Raw genomic sequence first — 27,800 nt, forward strand, 5'->3', positions numbered from 1 at the left:
TCAGTATCCACATGTTCCTCCACTGTTTTGCAGCACAGGTCTGCGGCCGTATTGGCTCTATTTCCACCGAACGAAGAAATCACATTTGCCAGACAGTGACCAGGTTGCAAATTGCATGGAATCCATTTACGTTCCCAACTGATGTTTATCAAATTGACAGTGATGATGCGACGTCTGTGACATTTCAACCTTTCAGATGAACACCACAATGACATTTCCAGTTCCTTATGTGTAGCACATCAGGTTCCCCTGGGAACTGAAATGACACAGTCGACCATACAGAAACAGGGTGAGGAAAAGGTGGCAGATGGGGGAGCGGGTGCACTGATGGCACTGATGGAAACCAACGCATTTAACACAAAAACCTTACAGACAGATGATTTAGTGTTTTTTTTTTTTTTCATGTCATATCCAGGTTTAACTCTTTATTCTGGAGTTGCGGGCGCTTTAAACAGCATATCAGTCTGGATTATTCCATCAATATCACTACAGAACCACAGAAACTCTTGTGGTAAAGCAGACCGGTTGCCAAATTGAGAATAGTGGAGGTGCGGTGCCTGCAAGGTTCACCCTGACTGTGTGTTTGCTCTGGCACGGATATGAAACCATTACTGATAAGATCATGAGAGATATTTCATTGTTGTTACCTCAGGCAAACTTGATTTTTCATCCAGTGCAAAGGACAACCGGCTCATACAGCGAGGAACTCTCACAATACAAAACATCACTGAGGCTTGGAGGTAAATGCACAGTAATAAACATCTTTTCTCGAACCGAAATTGTCACACCGAGCCTCTGATCTGTGATAGAAAACCCGCCCACATCTTTATCTGCTCTGTCACCCACATATGCCAGATAGGGTTGCTACGTTTCACCCAGACAAAGAACCCTTTGGCGCATAGCGGTCACTACAGTGGACAGCTGTTTAAAAGTCATTTTCTCCTAAATGCAATGGTTTCTATGGTGGAATTGCATATCAGCTGTTAGAATGCTCTCTGCTGCTCCCCCCCATTGAGGTTTATGCAGAGACTGTCAATTATTGTTGCTGAAAACATATTAATACTAGTATCATGACATGGTAATACCAGTCCTGCATTCTGAAAGAAGTATGGAGACTCACAAAAGTGTTCATGCCCTAAGAAGAGTAAAAACACATAACAAAAAAATCTTGACTCAGGCTTTCATAATTCATGCATCAAAGGGATAAAGGACGCCAACACCCCAAACACACACAGAGAGAGAGACGCAGCCACAGGAAGTGGAGGTTTATTCATTTTCCATTCCATTTTCTTTTTCTCACTCGCGCCTGTATTTTTGAAGCCTTTTCACCTTTTTTCTCAGCGGAGCACTGTCCAAATCAGCGGAGACCATGCAGCCGGTATCAGCCATGTTCGTTTTAGACGCAGCGACCTCCTGGCTCCTGGTTACCTGCTGCTGTTCCTATGGCGGGGCGGGCACAGTGTAGCTTAGCAACACTGAGTGACAGCGCTTTGACCAATGAACGGAGTGCATACTCACTGATGTGTGTGAATGAGCTCTGCTCATTGGTCAAACAGCGGAAGAGGGCGCAGACTCTCAAAAATAAAGGACAAAGTACGTTCAATATGTGACGTGTCTTTTAGTTGCCAAATACGGGACGATTCTGTATTTCAAGGGACGGTTGGCAACCCTACGCCCCTAACAGCAAAATGTATCTGATTTGGTGCGCCTGTGTCTTTCTTCCCAACGGCTCAATACCGTCACAGATTTGGATAATGGATCTGTAACAGATTTTGACCAGACCTGGCCCAGTACATTGGATAAAGCCATGGCATGCAGTCTGTATCTGGCCCAGATCCGTGATCCATGCTTATGATATGTGGTTTGGATTTGGATTTGGCCCAGATCTGTAATATGATATGTGGTTTGGATCTGTCATATGGAAGGTCTGGGGCAAAGCTGGTGCAGAGGCCTGTAACGGTGCGACTGCTATGCGGATCTGGCGACCTGAGGGCGGATCTGTTTCGGAGCGCACTGCTGGGAAATGATGTCCAGTGAGGGGCACTCTCTCTCTCCCTCTGTCTCTCTCTCCCTCTCTCTCTCTCTCTCTCTCTCTCTCTCACACACACACACACACACACACACACACACACAGGACATTGACCAAACCAGTTGAACTCTGGGGGGTTATGACTGTGTTGACACAGCTGATGCAACACAGAAACTGGTGGTCCATGCCATTATAATTACACTTTTGATGAACTCTAGTGAATATTTAACAGAGGCACAGAATAAAGTGAGATGAGATTAATTGCCAAGCACAACACATTATGTGAGAGCCAATGCGCTTCTTAATATACACACTCAGCCCTCAGAGGAATTCACAGAAGTGATTGCATTCCAGTTGTTCAAATATTGCAGCATAAAGATCAAACCAGAGGCTCTTACATCATTCACTCTTTAAAAGGGAGCTGCTAAGATGGGAGGCTGATGAGTCTGTGTTGTCCTCCCAGTGCTCCACTGGGACTGGGTCTCCCTCTCTGCCACCATACTGCTGTCCTGTGGCTTCATGTGGTCTTGGCCAGTTTTCCTGCTGTGCCTTCTGTGCCCCAGAGTCCTGGAGGCTCAGTTTCCTCGGCTCTGCACCACTCCAGAGGCTCTCGAGAGCTAGACATTTTGCCCGCTTCGACTCAGGGAGAGGAGTCTGTGCTCCACACCCTGCGAGAGACCTCCCCAAACCGCTCGACTACATGATCAACTGGCCCCGTGCCTTCTATGATTCAATCTGCACCTGCTGGGGGAACTTCAGTTCAGTTTGTATGTACTTCCTCAAGTTCTCCCAGTCTGCAAGTACACACACACACACACACACACGTAATTTTCTTGATCCTAGTGGGCTGATCTGCCTTATTCTGTTTTGTTTCCACATATTTATACTTCTTCCCAGAAAAAAATCCTGAAACAAGTGAAACTCTTGGAGAGTTTCTTTCACAGTGTATGTTTGGTTCCACTTCAATATGCTAGTAAGAATTACAGCGGCATCTTCAGGATGTTTGGGTAATTGCAAACAGGGACATCGTTTTTACATGTGCAGACTCAATATCTAAACACCTGAATAGGGCAAAATAATAATGTGAGATACAGTGAACGTTTACCTGGACTGTCGTCTTCAGCAGATGCAGGCCTCTCCCTCCCTGCCCTTCAAGCCTCTGCTAACTCCATTGACCTGCAGAGGTAAACCACCACAACATTTTCTACAGAATTTATTACAGAAGACAACACCCTAGCAGACTAAATAAAGAGAACAAAAGCAGCAGCATTTTAAACAGTATTAATGTGTTTTACGGTTGAATCATCCTTTAAGTAACACTTTATCCTGAATGTGTGATTACTGTATCAGCTGTTGCTGCTTTTTCATTAATAATGACAGCAGATCAATGGGTGTGTGTCTATGGCGTCTGATCTCTGATGTCAAGAGAGTCTTGTCTTCTGCAGATGTACTTTCAGGATGTTGGACTAACATAAACTACAATCTACAGGATGAAGTTTTCTCACCGTTGCACTCTTTTGGCCATGGCAACGTCTTTTTCGGCCTTCACCCTGACCCTTTTGTTTTCCTCCACCAGGTGTGTCCGAAAGGTTTGAACATTTTTGTTCTTGCTGGACAGAGAAGAGCACAGCAGACTGGTTTCAGACAACATCTGATCTATATTTGTCTCGCTACTGCACATCAGGATTAGTGCCGCCATCCAGAGATGGAAAATGATCTAGTTTTACATCTGCTCCTGTCTCCACTGACACTCAACATCCCATATAGTGTCCTCCTCCCCCAGTGACTCTCTCCCTCTCTCACCCCAGCGTGTGTGTGTCTGTGTGTGTGCGTGCGTGCGTGCGTGTGTTTGAGTGCATGATTGTCTGAGTGACCCAGGTGTGCTGGAGTCAGAGCATAGCCCCATCCAATACTGCAATCAAGCACACCTACACTATATGTAACCAGTCACCCACCTCTACGTCACCAGATCTTAGTCTCTGCCCAGTCACTCAAGACACTTGTTGCATTTACATTTCGTCTGCCCTGTCCATCAGCCTCGACCGCAAACTTCCCTCGGTGTTCTATCTGATCAGGTAATTAATTACAGTCTCCTGATGTTCAAAGATGTAGGTCCATCCCCTTTAGGATCGCTAGAATAAAAACCAACAGAACTGGATCCTGAGGACCAGAGACTTCAAAAGGAGTAATTCTTACCACAATGTGAGATTTACAAATGCTGCAGTTTCTGCTTCTGGCCAGTTGAAGCACCGTACCTACGACAGACAGCATCATGTTGCTGGTGAAGACGCCTGCTAGCAAAAGCCACATAACGATGAAACCCATCCAGTAGAAGTGATCTTCTTCCGGAGTTTTCTTGATGATGTAGCGCAGCACGTCCATCCAGTGGTCAAACGTGAAGACGATGGACAGCGTACACATAGTGCTCACTACGTCACTGTTGTTTAGAGACACAGAGACACAGACGAATTCATTCATCAGTACTCATATGATTTGTTGTCAAGCCTTGTTCGCCAACTGATGAGGGCTTAATGTATGAGTAAAATAGTAAGTAGACAAATTACTTTTTAGAGAGAGAAGTAATTAGTAAAGTCATGTGATCGTGAGTTTGTGAAAAGTAATGAGTAACTTTACTCGATTACCGTTTTTACATTAATCATTACAGTAATCTATCTGTCGACTACTTACGACTTACTTAAAGTAGTTCTTGTCGTCTGACTCCTTCGGGTATTTCTGAAACCATTCGAATGCCACCTCAGCGAAGAAGAAGAGCAACACCAGCAGGAACACCAGAGACGGGATGAGATCCTGGATGAAGATGAACGACCACATGATGTGAATTCATGCATGAAAATGCAATCATTACGTAGAGCATTAAGTACACGTCATTTCTCATTATTAAGAACCAACACAAGTTTCTGTGAGATAAGAGAATCCTGCTTGTTTCCAATGCATTCTCATTTGTTTCAGGATTTTTGTGGGAACAAGTACAAACATGCTGAAATGAAGCAGCCCATTGGGATCTAGAAATAGACACTTGATTAAAATGATGAAAATTGGAAACAAATTGATCCGCACTGGAAATTAGTGGGATCATCTCATCCCCCTGGTAGATTTTTGGCCTTGTTTAGGGAGAAATATGATTTTAACCCTGACTATGAAGCTAGTACAGATTTGTTGTTGCAGTGTTTCACTTCTTTTGTTAAAAAATTAAAAATAGTAAATGGACATCCTCGGCCCACTGTCCTTACCAAGACGGTGATGATGAAGTCAGCGATGTCCCAGTTCCTTTTCCAGAAAGTCCAGAAGTTGTCCACCCACTTTAGAATAATCTTTATGAAGAATACCAAGGCACAGATCCAGTCCACTGCTTTCAAGAAGTAGTACATTGTCTTCCATTCCTATGTGGGACGTCATGCCATTCTGGAGGTGTGAGGATGAATAAAACAATGTCTTTAAATCACACAAATAAGAGGTATCATTGCAAAATTGTCATGAGACCCATACCAAATATGATACCCCTTGACATTACCAAGATATGGCATTTTTTCTAAACATTTGTAAATATATTATGAAGGTCAAAGACACTAACCTGCTTCGATGCCCAGCGAAATGGCATTCACTATGATGAAGCTGATCATTAGGCTGTTGAACCATTTACCTGAGAGCATTTTGTCAAGGTAACAACAACTTTGACTATTTATCTCAACAGGCAGGAAAGTACCATAAAAAGTCTGGATTCTTTTCAGAGAGGAGTGCCAAAAATTAGATTAACTTTGGCTCATTTGTTGAGAGACAACAATAAGGAAGAGTTTCAGGTGTGAGATGGCACAAGGGCAACAGCACCCTGACAATATTCCAATGCTCCAAGAATGTCAAGGCAAAAGAGAAATGCTTCAAAAGAGTATGACTGAAAAAGTAACTAATGAGAGAGGAAGGAGCAGTTGAAGTTGCTGTGTGTGATAAAATCACACATGTTGTTGAAGGATACTCTCCAGAACCCTGCGGGCAGACAGACTGAGAGCAGACGGTGAGGTGGGTGGCTGTGGCAGGTCCTTATCCTGCAGACTGGCGGGGGCTTCATCATCTGTCACACAGACAGAGGAAAATATGCCAATACACACCCACAAAAATACACATATACATACATATCAACATAGTGTGGCCTTAAGAATGATACACCTTCACATTTTGTAGTTTCTATTGTAATACACCAAAATACACAAAATTACAGCCATTTCTGATGGCTGTTCTCAGAATATGTGAAAATGTTTTCGGGTGATGTGGCCATCCTATCACATTCATTTGCACAGAATTATTCATGTAAAAATATGCAACAGCGCCCTCTGTGGCCACAGACTTGGGTGGTGCCCATTGTTGTAGGTTTTCTATGTTTTGAGCTAAAGGGAATACCACAACCAACTTTTTTCTGTTTTTTTTTTTTTTCTGGTCATGGAGTACCAGTTTCAAAAATATTTGCCCCTTTCTACTCCATAGACCTCCCAGTTTTATGAAAAGAACATCTTTCCACCTGTGAATTATTGCCTTAACTTTTAAAAGGAGTGCAGATGAATTTTCATCTGATTAGGCCTTGGGCCCACATTTTTAACCAATTAATTGATTAATTAATCAGTTGGTTAATTTGGGGGGTTGGAGGTAGGCGAGCATCATCTTGGCTGAATTTTGTTTTAAATCTCTAAACTTTAATTTATTAAACCTGGATCGGCAGCCAACAATTGACTGCCATTGGTCAGTGATGTGTTTGCTGGTGTCCTTTAAAATGAATTGACACACTGCAGTTCATTCCACATTTATCAAACACACAATGCAGTCTTTCTCCTACTCTTTTCAACATTTATAAATGAATTCACCAAAAAAACAGGCACATTCTATATCTCCTGGTATCACCCAGCAAAAAAATGAACTCAAGTGTCTGCTATATGCTGATGATCTAATTTAGTTCTGCTGTCTCCTACCAAGGAAGGCCTACAGCAACACCTGGGTCTCCTGCACAGTCTCTGTCAAACCCAGGCCCTGATTGCCAACCGAAACAATACCAAGATACTGATTTTTTTGTTTTTTTTTCCAGAAAGGTTCCCTAGCAATGAACTTGGAGAAAAGCCTCTTTACAGCCACCCAGGGGTGGACTGGCCATCGGGCACACCGGGCATTTGCCCGGTGGGCCGATGTGCTAAGTGGGCCGACAGTCCCCCGACACTTTTTTTTTTTTTTTTTTTTTTTTTTTTTTAAATTATTATTGAAATAGCTGACCGTAAGATCAGTAGATCAGCGGCCCGATTGACACTGGGCTGGCCCAATCACATTGCTAAACAACCCCTTTTACGTAGTTTGGTCCCGCCTGCATAATGATTTCGGCAAATAAAGTCATTGCGAGAGTTTGTTTACTAAGCACCGGGCCGGCCCTTGAGACACGCTGCTCTGCGGCTCATTGGTTATTTTTCTTCACTGACACGGGGCTGGCCCAATCAGATCACAGCCTGTGGCTCGGTGAGCCGGTGTGCAGTGCAACGCGGGTCGAACGTTATCTCATAGGATCTACTGAGATGGAGAGAAAACGCAAAAGTGGCGCAGAGAAACTGCGAGAAAAAAAGCGGCTGTCAATTTTCAAACCGATCGGACTTTTTCGCTTTTTCGTAATTTATCAACATGAATGAAGAACAGGCCCAAACAATGCCAGAGGAACACAATTCCCGATGGTAGAGCGGATAGTGCCCCCTTCTGCCATGCAGGAGGTCTTCGGTTCAATTCCCCACCCGGACAAAAGGTGGATTTTACTTTATTAGCCTACCTCACTTTGTTGTTAACCATGACAGTGAAGTGATTCTTATCATTCTGCCTGTCATTGGCTAGATGACACACACAGTGGTATTTAGGGTTTCTGTAATTTTCATTTCTGTACTCTTTTTGTGAATTTGTAACCCAGGTGCTAAATTATTATTGTTATTATCATTATTATTATTGTTATTATTATTTTGCCTTTTTTTTTTTTTTTTTTGCCTTTTTTAATGCCTTGTTCTAACTTTATGGAGATATATATATACCAATCGAATCAGATTCAGATTTAAAGGATTTGTGTGGTATACTTTGTTTGTCGCCATGACCTTCCTATGTGCAGTTTGGGCTCATTCTCCATTCATGCTGATAGGCACCTGCACTTACTGATCTGAAATAGATGCCCAAAAGGTGTTGGCCAGTTGTGGCCTGTTCAATAGAATAAAAAAGTTCAATTCCTATTCATCTATTGTATTTTATTGTTCCACTATGATTGGGGCAGCCAAGTAATTTGACATATTTGAACAATTTTTTAAAAAGTAACGTAATAGTTACTTTTCCTGGTAATTATTACTTTTAAGTAGAAGTAACTAGTAACTATAATTAATTACTTTTTCAAAGTAACGTGCCCAACACTGCTGATGACAGCTAACTAATTGCATGGCATTATGGTTTTAAAGAGTTGCACAGTTGGTATACACATTTAAGAGAGCAAAAAGACCGGAAAGGTGTGCGTTATCGAATGTGGTGGGCCGGTCTGGTCCAAAATGCCCGGGCCGATTTTTTGTCCCAGTCCGCCCCTGCAGCCACCCTGTGTTCCCTGACATCGACCAAGCACCCACTTCCTCAGGACAGACCCCAAACCACATGGCTATGAGCAGACAAAAACAAGAAATACTGCACATCACACCACAAAAAATCAATGTAAAATAGATTGTTATTTAGCCCTAAAATGATAACACACAGTGGCAGAATACATGACCACTGTCTTTGCGGAGAGAAACCAAACTGTTGCACACTGACAGCTGAATATGTCACCTCGTGCCACCAGCTGAAGGACGACCATGGAAACACAGGAGGAAACCATCACTCCTGACAAAAAGGCTCATCTGGATCAATATGTTCATGTAAAGAAGTTATTGATGAATAGTACTGATAAGTTCTTAGTGGTTTTGCTGTGCCATCATGTTGGTGGTGGCTTTGTGATTGAAAATGTTTAAGCTTGTTATGTTTACATTGTTATCATTTATGTGATGCCAATGAATATTACTCATTTTCTTTATCTGTTATTTGCTCTGGCAATATAAACACGCGTGATCATGACAGTAAAGCTCTATGTAAAGCTCTTTGAAAACTCAAAGAGAGAGAGAGAGTGTGTGTAAAGGTTTTTTTTTTTTTTTTACATAGATAGATTATCATCTACTACACAACTTTCACAAGTCTCACATTGTACCTCCTAGATCCAACCTTGTGCATGACACTACCTCATCCTTTTTTACCCACTCTGAAAAAGAACAAAACTGGGGTGTGTGTGTGTGTGTGTGTGTGTGTGTGTGTGTGTGTGTGAGTGTGTGTGTGTGTGTGTGTGTGTGGACGCAAGGGGCAAGACTAAATAAAGATATTAAAAAATATTACAAAATGTAACCAATTCAACAAGGAAGTAGGCAAACCACCACAGCAGCAAAAGTAGCTGTAGTCCCGATCCAGCTATACACTCAGTTTAGGCCTTTGGTTCATGACAAATCAGAGTATTTCGGGGTGGTTCACCTCGCCATGGCAACAGCTGTACCATTTACTCATGTCACCATGTCGGCAGAGAAGTTTGTTTGTGCAACTTTATTGACACTTCCATTGTGACAAAACAAGCACCTGGGTGTTCAGCGGCTCTCACAGTCACGAGTGTGCAGCTCGCAGCAACAATGACCTTAACCCCTAACCTTAGCCTTAGTGCTAATCCAAAACCTAACCTACCCCTGACCATAAACCCTAACCCTAACCATAACCAATTCAGGACAAAGAAAGCCATAAATACTTGAACAACCGCCAATTTGATTTTTTTCAGTCACGCAGCCAGTACTGTCATCACATAAAACTTTGCAAATAGGACTCCAAAAGTAGAAAAACAGAGGCTAACCCTAACCCCTACACATACCCTAATCTTAACCTCTAACTCTATAAAAACAGGCCCTATCCTCTGGCAAACCCCAGAATGAATAAGCGCTATCAGACGTAGCTTTAGTGATAGAACCAGGGCCCTAATTTGTTGCAACACATAAAGACTGGAGGGGAAGAGGTGATTCCATAAGGTTGGACCACGTCTGACAGTTCCTGAATCCCAGTGCCGGGCATCGGGTTCTGCCACATGGTTTCACATTAACTCTGAACCTCTGTCGAGGCGGGTTGTTCTTCAGGGTTGTGGCAGCTCAGTAACAGAACACCGAAATTGGGGATGGGGTCGGTGTGAAATATCGAGTATATTATTTCCTAACCTAACCCTGCGCGGAGTCAAACGTTTAGCTCCGCCCACATTTAGCCCAACCCTGATTTGCGTACTGCAGTCACGTGCAATTGACAAAGTATGTTCAATACGCAACGTGTCTTTTAGATGCCAAATATGGGATGATTCCGTATTTCAAGGGATGGTTGGCAACCCTAAAATAATGTCCCTTTTTTTAATAAGCACAGTTGTATCATCTCTGCTGGTGTAAACAGAGGAGTGGGTTGTATGTCAGCAGTCAGAGTAACACCAATAATCTCTGTTTCTCTCAGGGCTGTGAGTCACCGTGTGTGACTCACTCCCTGCATCTTTGACACAATCAAACACAATAAACATATGTTTTCTCACCAGACCATAGCTAGAACGGCAGCGTGAATGGGAGTGACATTTTTTGAGTGTAAATAGTGTGTAAAAATCTTGAAAAATCCCCATATTCATCCTTGTATTTTATGCTTATAATAGCTGTTTTGGGAGATTAAGTGACATTCAGAGGTCACACTCTGGGTTATGTGTGGTGCAGAAGCTAATATTGATCTTTACCTAATCACAGTTCCGACATGAGTGTTTGATCATGATAAGTAAGGCTAGAGGTCATTCAGGGAGCATCAGGTGTTATTCTCAGCCGTGCTGTGCATGTGAAATGAAACAGCGCACCCATGTGGCTGAAAAACACCAAGAACACACAACACAGATATGGCAACTTTGCTACAAGTTATTGTTTCCAGGTTGATTGTGGACATTCAACCCATTACACACTTTTCCTTGATATTGGGCTGCTACAGTGCTTACGGTGCTACGTGTGTGTGTGTGTGTGTGTGTGTGTATGTGGGTGGGTGGGTGTGCGTGTGTGTGCGTGTGTGTGTGTGTGTGTGTGTGTGTGTGTGTATGTGGGTGGGTGGGTGTGCGTGTGTGTGCGTGTGTGTGTGTGTCTGTGTGTGTCTGTGTGTGTGTGTGTGTGTGTGTCTGAACATGTCATAAACTACTACTACTACTATTACCACTGATAATTGTAATAACAATAATAAGAAGAAGAACAACAACAACAATAACAACAACAACGACAACAACGACAACATGTTAACAAATAATAATAATCGTAATAATAATAAATAATAATAGCAATATTAATAATAACTAGAATTAGTTCAAATAACATGATATGACATGATATGACATAACGTGATATGATATTATATATGACATGATATATGATATGATGTGATATGACATGGTATGACATGATATATGGTATGATGTGGTATGATATGATGACATGATATGATGATATGACATGATATGACATGATATGACATGATATGATATGATATGATATGATATGATATGATATATGGTATGATGTGATGTGATATCATGACATGACATGGCATGACATGACATGATATGATATTATGATATGACATATGATGTGATATATGATATGATATATATGATATGATATTATGATATGACATATGATGTGATATATGATATGATATATATGATATGATATTGATATGACATATGATGTGAGATATGATATGATATATATGATATGACATGATATATGACTTGATATGATATGTTGATATGATATGATATGATGATAGCTCTGTATATTTCATGAGAAATGTCAAATTCCTTAAGTCCTTAGGAGAGCGAGCTGTTGTGAAAACAACACTTGCCCTTTAAGATCATCACATTCATCGATGGGCTCTGATTTCTTATGTTGTCAGATGACATTCCCCATCGTCGCTGTAATAACACAGAATTCCTCTCGAGGCATGACATTAAATCAGCCGGGAATTCGCTCGTGACATTCTGTAATTCCATAATCAGTGGCATATCATCGTGTGGTCCAGCTGATGTCACGCTGGCGCTGTACTGCCCCTTTAACACGTGACGTAACGCAGCCGAGCGGGTGCTCCACTTTGTTGCTCGGGCTGTCTGGAAGAAGGAGAAGGAGAGCGAGCGGAGCGGAGCGCAGCGCAGCGGGGCCGCGGGAGGAGCGCAGGGAGACGTCGCCGCCGCGCCGGGCCACACGGCACCACACAACATGGAGTTCCCGGAGTTCCTGACCGGGAATCCGTTCAGCACACCGGTCGGACAACGAATCGGTAAGCCATTCGATCACTGTCACGGATCGATACATTGTAAATCACCAAGCCGTTCATCCATCGTCATTCACCTCTGCTGCAGCTCTGAGCCTGCAGCAGTCACGGTCACAGACGAGCCTCCTCCCGTTATATCACCCCGTGTTTATTATACGGGGTTTTATTGAGCCTTATACATGATACGATTTGAGGCGATGCTCAGCCTATTATTATATGTTTAAGAGTTATATTTATCACCGTTGATTGACAGTGAAACGAAGGCTTATTGTTTGATTGACTTGTGCGCCACGCAGTGATAGCAAGGAGGCGGGATAAGATTACCCGATCTCCAAAGTAATTGGTTGTGTTGTTTTCTATTATTCTTGCAGTAGCTGGGCGGGACGAAAAGTTGCAGACATCCCCCCTGACCCATATTTGATGTAAACTCGACTGGAGGCTAAATACGTCTAAATGAAATGCTTGAGAGTTATGTTTTAATCCACAGACACAGAGTGGATCATTATAAAATAAATAAAGAATATACACATTTCTTCATATTGGCAGATTTTTTTTTTGTAAGAAAAGCTGCTTTATGCGCTTGAGCGGATGTGAGAGGATGGGGGAAAATAGGCTAATGCTGATCAACAGAAATAGCGTGATCATCATTACATGGGATTATAATATCTGAGTTATTACAACCCTTATACATTTACAATATTTAGAATTGGGTTCCTCTGTCTTTCCTTGTTGAATTGCTGCATTTTCACTACTGTTTCATTGTGCTCTTGCTTTGTACAGCTGTTTTTGAAAAGTGCTGCATAATTAGAGTTTATTATTATCATTATTTAATCATTTATTTGTGCTCCTGTTTGTTTACCTCACAGAGCAGGCAACCAGCTCCAGCCTTCCATCAGAGGACTGGGCCCTGAACATGGAAATCTGCGACGTTGTCAACACCACAGATGAAGGGTGTGTGTGTGTGTTATCTGTTGGCATCAGAAACAAGCTATCCCCTGGAGGTCGCATTCCTCTTGCTGATTGGTGGGTTTGTTAATGCTTATGATGGTTTTAAATTCTCTGATCGCAGGCCAAAAGATGCAGTCCGAGCGATAAAGAAGAGGATTGTGGGGAACAAGAACTTCAGGGAGGTCATGCTGGCACTCACGGTGAGTTTGTATCCCTCCACTGCCCCTGTTGCCCTGGTCCTGTGTATTTGTATGTATTCAAGACCCTGCCTCCAGTGTAATCCTTGTCTGTCAGGGTGTGCGTTGTGTAAACTCTTGTGTAATCTGTAAACTGTCCTGCTTAGGCCACTCTCAAACTCCTTGTCCTGTCCTGTCACCCTGCCTCAGGTTCTGGAGGCTTGTGTGAAGAACTGCGGCCATAAGTTCCACATTCTGGTGTCCACCCGGGATTTTATAGAAGGGGTTCTTGTCCGGGCCATCATCCCGAGGAACAACCCTCCTTTGGTCCTGCATGACAGAGTGCTCAGCATCATACAGGTGGGAGATGCCACGCTGCTGTTGTGGCTGTGAGAGATAATCAGCTGGCTGTCATGTAATAACCACTTCATCGTTCCATCTGTCAATTCTTGAAGCACAATCTCAGTCTTGTGCTGTCCCTTTCTTTTGCTGCCTCGTGGTAATTTTGTGGTGCTCTGTTGTCAAGGCGTGGGCCGATGCATTCCGCAGCTCACCTGATCTGACGGGTGTGGTGTCTGTGTATGAGGACCTGCGAAGGAAAGGACTGGAGTTCCCCATGACTGAGCTGGATGGCTACTCGCCCATCCAAGCCCCAAACAAGGTACTAGTGTGGCTGGCGTTGAAGCAGGGCGTCTCCAGCTCCTTAAAGTCTTCAATTATCTTCAATTCTGTGTATAGTACATCTGTACCTAGTTGTTCTTAAAAGGCATTAAAAAGTCTTGCATTTTGAATTTATGAGCTGTACATTTTGACAAATATTTCATCTAATTTCAGTTCTTCTGCAGCAGAGTCAACAATTATGATGTTAAAAGCCTGCTGCTGAGCCTGATACTACCTTTGTACTCGCTACACGTACTTGTTGGAAAATGCCTATTCTACGTTCACCCAGCTCACTTTACCTGTCTTACTTACCTGTAGAGAGAAACCCAAGAATGTTCTCATACTCACCTGTCCCACATTCTGCAGGGAAAAAAGCATGTTTAGATTTATTACTGCATCACTTTGCTATTCCACCTGAAGGAAACTGTTCAAAGAACCATCTAGTTAAGAACTCAGGATATTCATACTCTCCACCAAATGGACCAAATGTATAGTACTTAGCTGAAATACTTATTGTCATAAGATAATTTTTTTGGACATTTTTTTCTTGAAAGTACACAGCCCCCTGGGGTCATCTGAAATCTATACTCTTGGTTTAAAAATCTGTGTGCATGGTTTACAAACCATGCTCTCGGATTTATAATCCATGCCCTCGGATTACTAACCCATGCACATGGATTTGTAAACTGTGCCTTCTGATTTTGAGGGCAAATCCATGGGCATGTTTCTGTAATCCAAGGGCAAGGATTATGATTTTTAAACCGACAGTAGAGATTTACTTTTTTTCTCAGCAGATAGGGGAAGCTCTGTAGAAAAGGGGTTTTAAAAGCATTCACTTTTACTCTTTGACATCTTTTGAAAGACATTATTATTATTATCAGTACTATTAGATGTAGTAAAGGTAGTAGTAGTAGTATTGTTAATATTATTATTATTAATGATCACACCAAGTTTGATGGGACATGCTCTTGGTACTGCACAACGTCTTCTTGCTTTGCTGAAGTGGGTCTGCTTCTCTCTCCAACTTCCTGTAGAGTTTCCTGCTGCTCTTTCAGTGGTTTCTCCTTACCTTACATTTCACTCTGGTAACTTTCATTCTGGTCATGCCTTTCCTTGCTTACCAGAATTTGGCTGGGAATGGGCCTGTGGTCACTCTGCCTCTTGCACCCTCATCTCTCAATCTTCCCCTCATCTCACCCCAGTCCTTTGAGCCAAAACAGAAGCAGGAGGGAGCCAGTGCGTTCACCCCCAACCAGGTGATGGGAGCTGTCTCTCTAGAGAGCAGTACTACTGAATTTGAAATGCATGCTGCATCTGACTATACGATTCTAGTTGATGGCAGAAAACTGTCTTTTTGCATGGTGGCTGAAATTTTCCCGTTTGCATCTGTTTCTTGGTTCATGTTGGCTTGTCTCCCCAGCACGTTTGTTTACTGAGTGAATGCTCTTGATGTTTTAGGTGAAGAAGCTGAAGGCAGACCTGCGAGTAGTGCAAAGCAACCTGACTGTGATGTCGGACATGATGAGTCAGCTGGATCCAGTCACAGCCAAACACACAGACGTCGAGCTGCTAGAGGTAAAGAAAGATCGAGGAATCCAATTTTGTTTTTATTGATTAATGTTGGCAGAAAGAGAGCTGCCCTACCCTTCCTGGATCATCTTCCTCTTTCAACCAGACAACAAAACAGTGATATTATTAGGCTGCTCTGGTTGCTGTGTTAGTTGTCACGCAAGTTATATTGTTGACTCTCTGCCAGAGTAGAGGGTGTGGTGCAGGAAAACTATCACCACACAGTCAATGTTGTTTTTCTATATTGTTTTTTTTTTTTTTTTGGAGCAGTGCTATTTCACCCTTGCTGATCATATAAACGCTCCTCTGTGTTGTGCCCTCTCTGATCTTCTCTGATTCTGTCTGCAGCAGCTGTACACAATTTGCAAGGAAATGCAAGACAGAATAGTAAAAGTTGTTCCTCGACTCAGTGAGGAGAAGCTGATTGAAGAGTTACTGGCTACCAATGATGAGATGAACACCACCTTCACTCGCTACCAGAGGTGTGACTCCATATGAACGACAATACGAGAGAAAAAGTTGTGTTCTCTAATCTGTGGTATGTTACACTTGTTTCTTTTGTTGTTGACAGATTTGAAAGACATATGACAAATGGCCAAAACACAACAGAAAAGGTAAAGACCAAAGCTCATCATGAATGCATTGCTTGTTATTTAGTTCAAAACCTCAGCAGCATTTATATAATTAAATAAAACATGGGTTGTTATTGTTCTTTCTCTCTCAGAGTCACACATATGTGAACCTATCAGACCTCAACCTTGCAACTAAGTCTCCCAGCCAATCAGAAGTCGACAGCCCTCTGAGCCAGTCAGTTGACGCTGTGTCCAGTCAGATGGAGAGACTCAGTAAGTGCCCAGCATTTCTCTGTTTTGACACCTGCCAGCATCAGTTAACCACTGTGTGTGTCTGTATGTGTGTGCATTATGTAATTAATACACCTCAACCAGTTTAACATACCGTGTACTGTCCAGTTCACTTTCTGTCACTGAGTTGTTGCTGTTGTTCGTACAGGTACAGGTGACGCAGATGAGTCATTTTCACAGAAAAGGAGCGTCTCACAGACTCAACGACAGTGGTACAGAAACACAATAATCATAGCTTTTGCCAATCTGAAAGAGAAAACCATGAGAAGTTGTAGGGACAAGATTTTAGCATTCTTTTAATGGCAGAATGAGTAGGATTTGTCGGTTGCAGTTTGAAAACGCAAAAGAGGTGGTGAAGGAATTAAAAGCCTGCCTAAAATGTAACATCACTCTCCTAGGAAAAAAGATTGGCACACCAGCACCTAACTGTCCAACAGAAAGCAGGCCAACGCCGTGTTCGCTCTTCATCCTCATCCTCTCACTCAGCACTTGCCAGCGGGTGAAAGCCAAACCCAGCTTCACTTTCGTTGTGGGATGGGCTTTATCCTCTGGTGCATCGCCTCGATTTATTTCCTTTTTCGGTGGTCTGTGTCCGTGTTTTTCATAGCTTCCTATTGGATGTGATGGTATTGATCTGAAGTGATGATTGAGACGAGGGATTATTTTTGTATGAGTCTATACGTTTTTTTTTTTTTTTTTTTTTTTTTAGGAAAATCCTACTCATTCTGCCTTTATAGAAATATTGAGAAAATGACAGAATAAGTGTGGTGGTCACTTGTGAACCGTGGTGTCTGCAGGTCCGTAAAAAGTCTTAAAATGGCTTAAATTCAATTTCATAAACATAACCCCTTGAAAGTCACTCAATAGCTGTAAATCTGACTGAGGTTTTTATTTCAGCATGAACATTCCATCTAATTATATCCGGCCATCTATGGAAGCCCTCAGAGGCAAGGTGAAAGAAAAAAATTACCACCTATGTTGGTGATAATCTACATTTTAACTGACAAAAAATAGATGCATAAATAAAAATAATAAATTCACCTTGCCACCAAGACTCTGTGGAGAACATGTCAGCCAGGGCCACTGCACAGTCACACAGCTCTTTCTCTTTGGCAAGCTTTTGGGAATGGCATTCTTAAGTCTTTCTAAGTTGTTGATCTGTGTTTGGGGAAATCTCACCCCAACTAATTCCAATTAATTCCTACTAATTTTCCTCTCGAGATACAGTATGTTCACCGTGATAAATCAAAGATGCACCTTCACGCTATGCACATAATGCTCCATAAACGCATTTGACCATGGGTGAACATTCCTCAGCCTGGCACATAACAGAGAAAATGTGTAGGATAGGGATGGGAGGACATGTTTATCTCACGAAATGTGCTTTAACCAGGATACAGTGAAATGAAAAAATGTTCAGTGACAATGTATAACTGCACAATGGTTTGTTTCTGTGCCACCAATCTTTCTAGCAATGGCACTGGCTTGCTTCAATGCAAACAATTTAAAATGATACAGTTTGAATGAAGAGCTCATAAAACTATGAAGAGCTAGCTGTGACTTGTGATTACTACAGGAGAATAAAACAGATTATATCACAATACATTTTCCTGCACCACGATGTGTATTGTGTATCCCAGTATTATCCCATCCCCTAGTGTATGATTATTACTTTTCACGATACATGCCCATCCTTTCAATTTGTATTATGCTGCAAATTAACATGAACCATCAGCTTACATGGACGTAAACCACAAAACACAACTTTTGTTTCAGTGAGCAGGGCGAAGCTGCCGTGGACGGCTTGGCTCAGGCTGCGAACATCAGGCTGAAAAACACTGAAACGGTGAGTAAAGATACCTTGTTAGGCTGGTATTCAAGTTATTAAGTTAGGAGTTTTATGGGCTTGGTCACAAGCTTTTTATTAGCAGTCGTGTGTTGTTGTTTTTTTTTCCATCTTTTATCATGTGACCACCACAAAATCAGGTAGTGACTTATCTGAGTTATGAATGATCTATTGCTGACTTATCATATGCCAGTTTTTGGAATAGAAGTAAAATTCAATATATTATGTGCTCTGCTGATAGGATATTACAATATGATGCTCAGATTTGGCCTATGTGGATGTATTTGTGTAGATAGGAATGCTGTTGGTCAATTCCACAAGGTAATGTGTAATTTTTTAGATGGGTCTTCCAGAGAGTTCACCAGCTGGCCCTTGTTTTAAGGAAAAGTGTGTGTTTTCTTTGTGTTTGCATTTGTAATTTTATAACAATTTGTCAGGTAACCCTTTGAAACCTGAGAATATTGGCTGGATTTCTTTCAAAAACATGGGGGGAAAGGCAATGAGCAATTTAGCAAGACACAACTCAAAAATATGCAATAAATTAGTAAAGTGTTATAAGAAAAAATGACCTGGGAAATAGATCAAGAAAGAAAGGAAATGACCTGAAAATTGCAAAAAAAAAAAAAAAAAAGAAGAAGAAGAAGAAGAAGAAAGAAAGAAACAACCCAAAAACAAAAGAAAACTGAAAATTATTAGAAAAAAAAAATATCACAGGATTTTTTTCTTTTTCATTTTCTTGTTTTGTTTTGTTTTGTTTGGGGTTGCTTAATTTCAGGTCATTTCCTCTTTTTTTTTTTTTTTTTTTTTTACTTGGTAGGTTGGTAGGTTGTTCATTGCTGTTTTCATCATGTTTTTGAAAGAAATCACATGAGTGTGCTCAGGTTTCACAGAGTTTTCAAATGTCTCTGTGTCTGTGTGTATGAAGGACGCCAGCCCGGCCTCCACCTGCAGCTCCTCACCAAAGTTAGAATGGATGCTAAAAAGGGGAATGGTGGGTTGACATCGGCTAGTTCAGGACCTGTCTGTGCCAAAATGTGCTCTGGTGTCACATTGGTGCATTCTTCTACGTTCTCTGTCTTTTGCTTTCATTATGAGGCTGCAACTTACTTTGCTGTGGTCTGGGTAGCTTTTCTTTGTTTTCATGGAGATGTGTGGAAGCAAAATACACATTCCGGGTGGCTCAGACTTCCTGATTGACTCAGGACGTCTGATTGATTCAGCTAATTGACGGGCCCAGACGACAGGATGGGCCCGTCAATTCAATCCTTTAGGCATTCACATGAACACTTACCATGTCTTTGTTCCCATTTGGAACCGCACCCTGCCTGATCACTGCCTTACAGTACCTTGATCACTGTCTTACAATACCTTCCCTCACCTTTTGTTCCCTGCCTATTTACATACTGTCTGTACTCACTGTATAAAGGTCTCCCCCTGAGATTGCTCTTGGTCAGCTCACCGTACCAGATACCCTCTGTGTCGGTCAGTTCACCAGTGTGCCGGTACACTTTAATAAACTCACACCATTACAGCAAACTCCTAGATTGGACTACTGTGATTTTCTTCAACAAATGGTGCCGTGACCCGGATGGCAACATACTTCCACGGAGACTCCTTTTTCCAGACCAAAGACACACCAGCGACTTGAATCTCCAAATTCTCAAAGAGGTAAGGGATCCTTTTGAAAACCCAATTACTGTTGCTGTGTGTTGTCTGGAGGTCTGAAACTGGAGTCCCAAAGAAGTTGACGCCATCCCAATTTCATGTAAGTTTGCTGTATGGTCGTGAAAGGGGTTATTGTAAAGGGTTCTTTTTGTGTGTGTTTAGAAGCTTCTAGGATCTGGGCGGCTTGCTTCCTGTTAGCCTTAGAATCAGACCCACTCTTTCAAATAGGGTTAGCACTTAGGTGACAGAGGTAGTAAAAATTCAGTTTAAAATAATAATAATAATAAGGCTAGAAAACACCAGGTTAGAGTCCTGTGATTCTGCCAGAAATAGAAAAGACCAGGTTAGAGTCCTGTGATTCTATTTAAGAAACTAAGGCTAGAAAAGACCAGGTTAGAGTCCTGTGATTCTGCCAGAATAGAAAAGACCAGGTTAGAGTCCTGTGATTCTATTCAAGAAACTGAGGATAGAAAAGACCAGGTTAGAGTCCTGTGATTCTGTCCGAATAGGAAAGACCAGGTTAGAGTCCTGTGATCCTGTTCAACTACCAATCCACTTGCCTCAGTGTTGAACCTGCAAGGAAGAGTGGGGAAGATTAGCTTTCCCAGATACCTAGGAGTTATTTCGGATCCTTGTTGGGCGTTATTGTTTTGTGATTTTGTTGGATGTTATTGTTTTGTGTAGATGTAGCCTAAGCTTCATAGAAAGACAATGGGAAGTCATTTTAGTAGAAGGCCAGAGAGAGAACTGAGCGGTCCTGTCAAATATATGTGCAGTAACTTTGGTGCTGATAGCATTCAATTTGTTACAACATGGGTTAAAGTAACTGCTAATGACGGTCTTCCCCAAAATGGCACTTTTGACCAAACCTGAGTAGAAAATTTAAGAGAGATTGAGCTCAACAAACATTTTTCCTCCCTCAGACTTCGCTTACAGATCAAAATAAAAAGCAATAGCTAAACTGGAAGAAAGAAAAGACACAACGCAGATAGAAAATAAACCGAACGGCCAGTCAGTAGAGTCCTCTAACATAATAGCTAAATTGAAAAAAAAAAAAAAAAAAAAGAAAAAACACAACGCAGATAAAAAAAAAATCTAATCCAAAGCCTTTATCTTGTGAAAGAGATAAAAGAACCTAGTGATGATGACAACACTGATGATGATTAGCTTTAATGATGAGCTTTAAGGTGGTGACTACAGCGAAAGAAAATTGTAGCCTGTCACAAAATCAGATTGATGAACTTCCTCCTGGTTACGTGCAAAATATGCTTGTGAACAGTCTTCAGCCATAGATTAAAGTAAAAGTACAACTGACATTTGGATGGACAGGAAAACCTATGCAGCTAGTAGAGATAGCCCAACATCATTGAGATAACACAGAGCGAAGATAATGTAAAATGCATGAAATGCTAATGCTTGCCCAAGTGTCTCACTACACAGGTGGAGCAACCAGAGGAGGATGCAGTGGCAGAGGAACCTACAAAAGAGGGAGGTGGAGCCAAAAACATGGGCCAAGAGATCATCAACATCATGATCAAAGTCACAACTCACCCTTTTCAAACAACCAACATGAGAACTGCTTCCACTGTGGTGAGCCAAATCATTGGATGAGTAACTGCCCATATAGAGCCTCCCAGAACCTTACCATGCCTACGGCACCTCCATTGAGAAGCCAGATGGAACACCAACAAAACCCCACAGCACAGTCAGTAGAACTGTCAGGACAGCAACAGAAATTGAAACTGAAATTGAAATTGAATCTGGAGAAACTGTAAGAGCTGTGGGGATTGGAGGGATTCCTATGGATCTAGCTGTAACTAACCCTGCTACACTACTGTCTACAGAAGATGATGATGACCCCATAACTATATGGATGTCATCTCATGTTCATCCAAACTTTATCCTGAACTTTCCGAAACTCCCTTCTCTAACCCTGACCTCATTTTCTATACTAATGACTCTGCTTATGAAGAAAATGGAGTGCCGTACGCAGGGTATACAATCTGTCATAAATTCTCAATTATTGAAAGTGCTGCCCTGCCACCCTCAAGCTCCGCCTATGTAGCTGAGTCACACATATCGATGAGAGCCTGCCACCAAGCAAAAGGTAAAACTGTTACCATTTTCACAGACCTCAGGTATGCTTTTCGATGTTTACATGACTTTGGTATACTGTGGGCAAACCGAGAATTCATTACCTCCTCTGGGACAAAATGTTAAATATGCGAATTTGATCGGGGAATTATTAGATGCATGTCAGTTACCCTCATCTATTGCTGTTGTAAAATGTGATGCCCACACCAAATCCAATGACCCTGTTTCACAAGGCAATGCAATGGCTGACCATGCAGCCAAGGCAGCTGCCAAATTTGGTATTCCTGTCCATGTAAAGCTCTGTCTTTCCATACCTGCTAACGACTTTGCTTCTCCTAATGACGTGGCTCTCTTACAGAGAGACTGCTGATGTGAAGGAGCAGCAGTCATGGTTTTCTCATGGTTGTAAATATGTAAATACTGTTTGGGTCCACAACGACGGCCGCGTTGTGGCACCCAAGTCCTTGTACCCGTGGCTAGCACGCATGTCACATGGCTTGTTGCATGTGAGCAAAGGGGGGATGTGTCAAACAGTGTTGGTATGCTGCGGGATTTACATCCCATATAAAATTATTGTGAACAATGGCTAATCTGACAAACAGCACAACCCTGAGAAACCAGTACAGACCACAATGTGGACACATCCTCCCCCTCGGGGACCTTTTGAAGCTTTTGATGGATATGACAATATTCTTGTATGTGTTGATATGTTTTCAAACTGGCCCGAAGCCTGGGCTTGCACAAAGACTGACTCTGTATTGTAGTGAAATGCCTGCTGAAAGACAGTGTCTCAAACTTGGATTTCCACAGAGCATCAACTCAGACAGAGGTAGTCATTTCACTGGACAAATTATGACTAAAATCTGTAAATCATTTGGGATTAAACAACGACTACATCGTCCATACCACCCACAGTCTGTTGAAAGACAAAACGGTACCCTGAAAAACAAACTAGCCAAACTGTGTGCCGAAACATGACTAAAATGGACAGTATTGTTGCCTCTAGCCTTAATATCAATGAGGCCCAACCCCATCAAGAAAACACAAACTCACACCGCATGAAATTATCACAGGTAGCCCAATGGTTGTGCCAAGCACAAATATGCGTGAAGAAGATGGATCTCCATGCTATGAATGAGTCGATGAGATCATTTTGCTGTGCTCTAACTTCTGCTGTTTAATCAATACACAGACTAGGAAAAGCTGACCAGTCTCCTTCTAGTGACAAACAGTGCCACAACATCCAACCAGGGGACTGGGTCTGTGTCCGAGAGTTCCGGTGGAAGAATGCCCTGAAAACCCCGGTGGTCCAAGCCTCAGCACATCCTGCCTACCACCAACACTGCAAGTTGGAGCCTCTTCATCATCATCTACCGAACCACAGAATGTTGGCCACATCCTTTGGATGGACTTCCTCCCCTGGGGAGCAGCACAGGCACCGGAGTCCCAGAAGTAGAGGCCCAACATTCTCCAGCTCACAGGCAGTCATCGGAGGAACAGGGGAGCAGCACAGGGATGGAGGAGCAGCGCAGGCACCGGAGTCCCAGAAGAAGAGGTCCATCACGTTCCCCACAGCCATCAGGGGAGCAGAACAGATACTACAAACAGGATCTTTCAGTTTATCACAAAAGAAAATGTGCCTGTTTTAATCCACCACAAACAAGACAACAATACCACAGTCAACTTTATGCCAACTGATATTCCTGCAGCACCCTTTACCCCTCTCACCCTCACAGGAGTTCCAAAGACATTAAAATGATCCATTGAAGGAAAGGAGACATCCACTTGGGAACATCCAAATGACTCGACATACTCTTCATCAGAAGTACCATCTGTTTCACTAAGACCATATTCATCATCCAATCCAACTGATGATAAAAATCACTTTGTCACAATGATCAATCATTGTTCAATATCCCTACCAAAAGGTGTGTACTGTATGGTTGGAATGAAGGCTTATGAATATTTGCCAGAAGGATGGTCCGGAATATGTGTCCTGGGCCACGTGATACCAGCCATGAAAGTCTTTACAGGGCCACCCGAGGTTCGCCTTGTCAAAAGAGACTTATATACACACGCACAAACACCATGGACAAGATTTTTGGGCTCCCATTCCAAGCTACGGAGTCATGGCATCCTTGGACTAAATGAGACCTTTCTCATGCAACTGAAGATTTTCCAAATTCTACTCCAAAGGGCATATCCATGCTCACGCCGGAAATGACCGCCATAAAGATGACAACTCTACACAATTGTGCTATAAGTAATCATATGTCAAATACTCCAAAGACGTTACATAACCCTTCCACCACTAGTTTGTTTGACTGGGTCAAAGAAAATTTGGGGCCTTGGGTTATTTAATCTTTGAGATTGTGATATTTGGTCAGTAGTTTGTCAAGTAGTCTTCTAATCAACTGTCTCAAGAGCATTTGGAACTCTATTGCAACTAAATCAACTACTAAGATTGAGTCCTCCTCTACAAGTCAATCTGTCCCTCAAATGGAAGAAGAAACTTCAGATTTTTGTCCAAAATTGAGGTTGATTTTGTCGAAGCAAATTTCTTCTTTAAGTCTCTGTTATGCTTATGGTATTGTCTTGTCTTTGTATCAGAAATGGATGTAACCCTCATGTTTTCCAAAAAGAAAACATGAAGAGAAAAAAAAAAAAAAAAAAAAAGTGTGAATTGTGGAAGCAAAATACACATTCCGGGTGGCTCAGACTTCCTGATTGACTCAGGACGTCTGATTGATTCAGCTAATTGACGGGCCCAGACGACAGGATGGGCCCGTCAATTCAATCCTTTAGGCATTCACATGAACACTTACCATGTCTTTGTTCCCATTTGGAACCGCACCCTGCCTGATCACTGCCTTACAGTACCTTGATCACTGTCTTACAATACCTTCCCTCACCTTTTGTTCCCTGCCTATTTACATACTGTCTGTACTCACTGTATAAAGGTCTCCCCCTGAGATTGCTCTTGGTCAGCTCACCGTACCAGATACCCTCTGTGTCGGTCAGTTCACCAGTGTGCCGGTACACTTTAATAAACTCACACCATTACAGCAAACTCCTAGATTGGACTACTGTGATTTTCTTCAACAGATGCTTGGTGGATCAAGTGTGGAGATGAAACCCAGTGGTCTGCATGCTGTACAGTATACTCAACAGAACACCCTCATTTCTGAGTTTACATTGAAGTATACTGTATATGTTTGTATATGTTTTTCAGTTCTTTTACCACAGTAAAGAGTATGGCGTTGTTTGATTTGCAGTGTCCTGGTCCTCCACATTGTTGTCGCCTGCTGCAACACAAATCCTTTTCATTTTTTGCTTTGCTCACGGTCATGTGGACCCATTTTGTGTCTTTTCTGTGGGTGGATCAAACTTTTTGGTGGTTTGGAAATTTTGCGATATCTAGTTTACCAGTGCTCCACATTGCACCCACTGCAAATACTATATTTTCCTGTTTCTTTCTCAGGTTCCCCTCAGCCAGTCTAATATCATGGATGATATTGAGAAATGGTTAGCCCTGGATGATGAGGTGAGCGGTTGATTTACTCCATTTACTCATACAAAGCCTGTGTTATTTAGTTTAAAGCATTTTTTCCAGTGTTGTACCCTTGAGTAGTCCTCTCGCTATACACTGCATTTTTAAAATTGCGGTAATTGTTAAACCTACCTGTGTACTTTTATTTCTTAAATGTTCAAATTGTACAACTTTTCTATTAAAACTTCTTCTGTTTTGTGACACAGGATGATTTTGATGATTCAGATGGGGTGATCAGTGAAGGTAAAGGTCATCACAATCTATTTACTCTTTACAGTTAGTGTCTATGTATCATCCATTCCCTTATTTGCCTCATTGTAGCATACACTATACATACTAGCCACTGCTGGTATACTGTAGACATTATAATCACTATGCATATCATGCACGTGTATTCCAGTAAATTCCCATATTTGTTGCTCCAGTTTTCACATATTTCTCTCACTGTTATATGCTACATTTATTAAAGATATTTCCGTAATAGTATACATCATGCATGTTATTTTATGGCACGTAATAATAATTCAATAATCCATATTTAATTACACCATTGTAACTCATTACTTCTTTCCCAAATTTTTAACATGGGCTATTTAAATTAATGCAAACATACCTATGGAAAATTCCATACGATTTTGCATTGAATGTTTTCAGTTAGAATTTATTTATTGCTTCATCTTGCGTGCTTATATTCTATTTGCCTCTTTCCTCACTAAATCTTCGACAACCTAATTCCCCCCACAGTATCAGAAAAGTTCATGTTAATCTAATCCTGCTTCATTTCCTCTGCAGAGTTTGACAGGTTTTTGGCGGCAAGAGCAAAAGCGGCAGAGCGGCTGCCGTCGGTGAAAGCCTCTACGCAGGGTGCAAACCACTCTCAGTCCTAGGCCACTCTGAACCTGGCAGCCTCACAACACTAATGAAGATCCTGCTCCACAGACTGAGAGAGGGAGATTATCTTCTTGCTGAATGGTTGAATGGCACATGCAGTGAGCCGGCGACATGGAAATGGCAATTGCAACCTTAAGAGACAGGCTGTTATACTAGTGTACACTCTTATTTATTTTGGGCCAAACATTGTTTTCAGCTGATGAAACTGATTTGATGAAGTATAGAGTTTTGACACTACTATGAGGGCTTATCCATATGTGGAATGCAAATATTTGCACATTTTGTATGGTTTTATTCCTGCTGTTGAAGAAGATAAAAAGAAGGAATATTGTTACAGAAAATAACATGCAGTATGTACGATGTGCTCTGATAATTGTCAAACATCCTATTTGGTCACAGAGAAACATTGTTCACTATCAGAGTAGCAAACACTGTTAACTTGTATGTGAGAGAAGCTCAGCTATTATGATAGTGGAATAGTTTGATGCTTGTAATCACATCATTGGTAATGTAAGATGTCTCACACACACACTCACACACACACACACACACACACACACACACACACACACACACACACACACACACACACACACACACACAAGACCAATTTGGAAAACCAAATTAATTTTTTTTTACATCTAACATTCTCTTGTGAAGATACTTTACTTGAAGTTTAACAGAGATCCTGCAGAATATAATGATGGAATACTGTCATTAAAAAAGTATTAATTGAGAATCTGCCTGCTATCATTCTTTCATGATGACGACTGCTGTTGAATGTTTTAAGTTTTAAGTTTTCATTAGGCACACAGCCAATGTCATGGCTTTGCAGATAAGTATGGGAGCAAACAAACAAAAAATACAGCAGGCAACCCTGTCTGTTGACTTATAATTTGGTATACATCAAATGCGGGTAAGTTCAAGCTCTTTATAATTTTGTTAGTGTGTTGTCAAGGAGATAAACTCAAATGTCAAAGGTATTGAAGAGGGCAAAGACGAAATCCAAAGGCAAGCTTCTTTTTTTTTTTTTTTTAGCTCACTTATTCCTCCCTCCTTCAGTAGAATGGAGACGTTTGGGGAAGTTGCACAAGTTGTTCAACATAAGAGG

At 41.8% G+C, this 27,800-nt stretch overlaps 1 protein-coding gene across 2 annotated transcripts; it reads left to right on the plus strand.

The window, feature by feature from the left end:
- Positions 1 to 12,281: 12,281 nt before the first annotated feature.
- On the plus strand, positions 12,282 to 27,428 carry tom1 (target of myb1 membrane trafficking protein). 2 transcript variants are annotated; one of them, XM_030057628.1, is made up of 16 exons: positions 12,282 to 12,433; positions 13,294 to 13,378; positions 13,497 to 13,575; positions 13,762 to 13,911; positions 14,078 to 14,212; positions 15,336 to 15,467; positions 15,670 to 15,786; positions 16,129 to 16,262; positions 16,352 to 16,394; positions 16,505 to 16,625; positions 16,792 to 16,855; positions 18,420 to 18,489; positions 19,415 to 19,480; positions 25,730 to 25,792; positions 26,005 to 26,041; positions 26,591 to 27,428. In XM_030057628.1, exons 1-16 carry the CDS (start codon positions 12,373 to 12,375, stop codon positions 26,683 to 26,685), a joined length of 1,452 nt encoding a protein of 483 aa, XP_029913488.1. In that variant the 5' UTR covers positions 12,282 to 12,372; the 3' UTR covers positions 26,686 to 27,428. The 2 variants fall into 2 exon arrangements, with proteins under 2 accessions (XP_029913488.1, XP_029913489.1); XM_030057629.1 differs by lacking the exon at positions 19,415 to 19,480.
- The last annotated feature ends 372 nt before the right edge of the window (positions 27,429 to 27,800 follow it).

The sequence above is a fragment of the Myripristis murdjan genome, chromosome 8 (assembly GCF_902150065.1).
Source record: "Myripristis murdjan chromosome 8, fMyrMur1.1, whole genome shotgun sequence".
NCBI classification, from domain to species: domain Eukaryota; kingdom Metazoa; phylum Chordata; class Actinopteri; order Holocentriformes; family Holocentridae; genus Myripristis; species Myripristis murdjan.

Excerpts from the sequence above, each read along its gene's own strand:
- tom1 (XM_030057628.1), top strand. The coding sequence starts at position 12,373 with ATGGAGTTCCCGGAGTTCCTGACCGGGAATCCGTTCAGCACACCGGTC. Across the intron at positions 16,263-16,351 it reads ACCTTCACTCGCTACCAGAG|ATTTGAAAGACATATGACAA; the intron begins GTGTGACTCCAT and ends TGTTGTTGACAG. Across the intron at positions 25,793-26,004 it reads GGTTAGCCCTGGATGATGAG|GATGATTTTGATGATTCAGA; the intron begins GTGAGCGGTTGA and ends TTTGTGACACAG.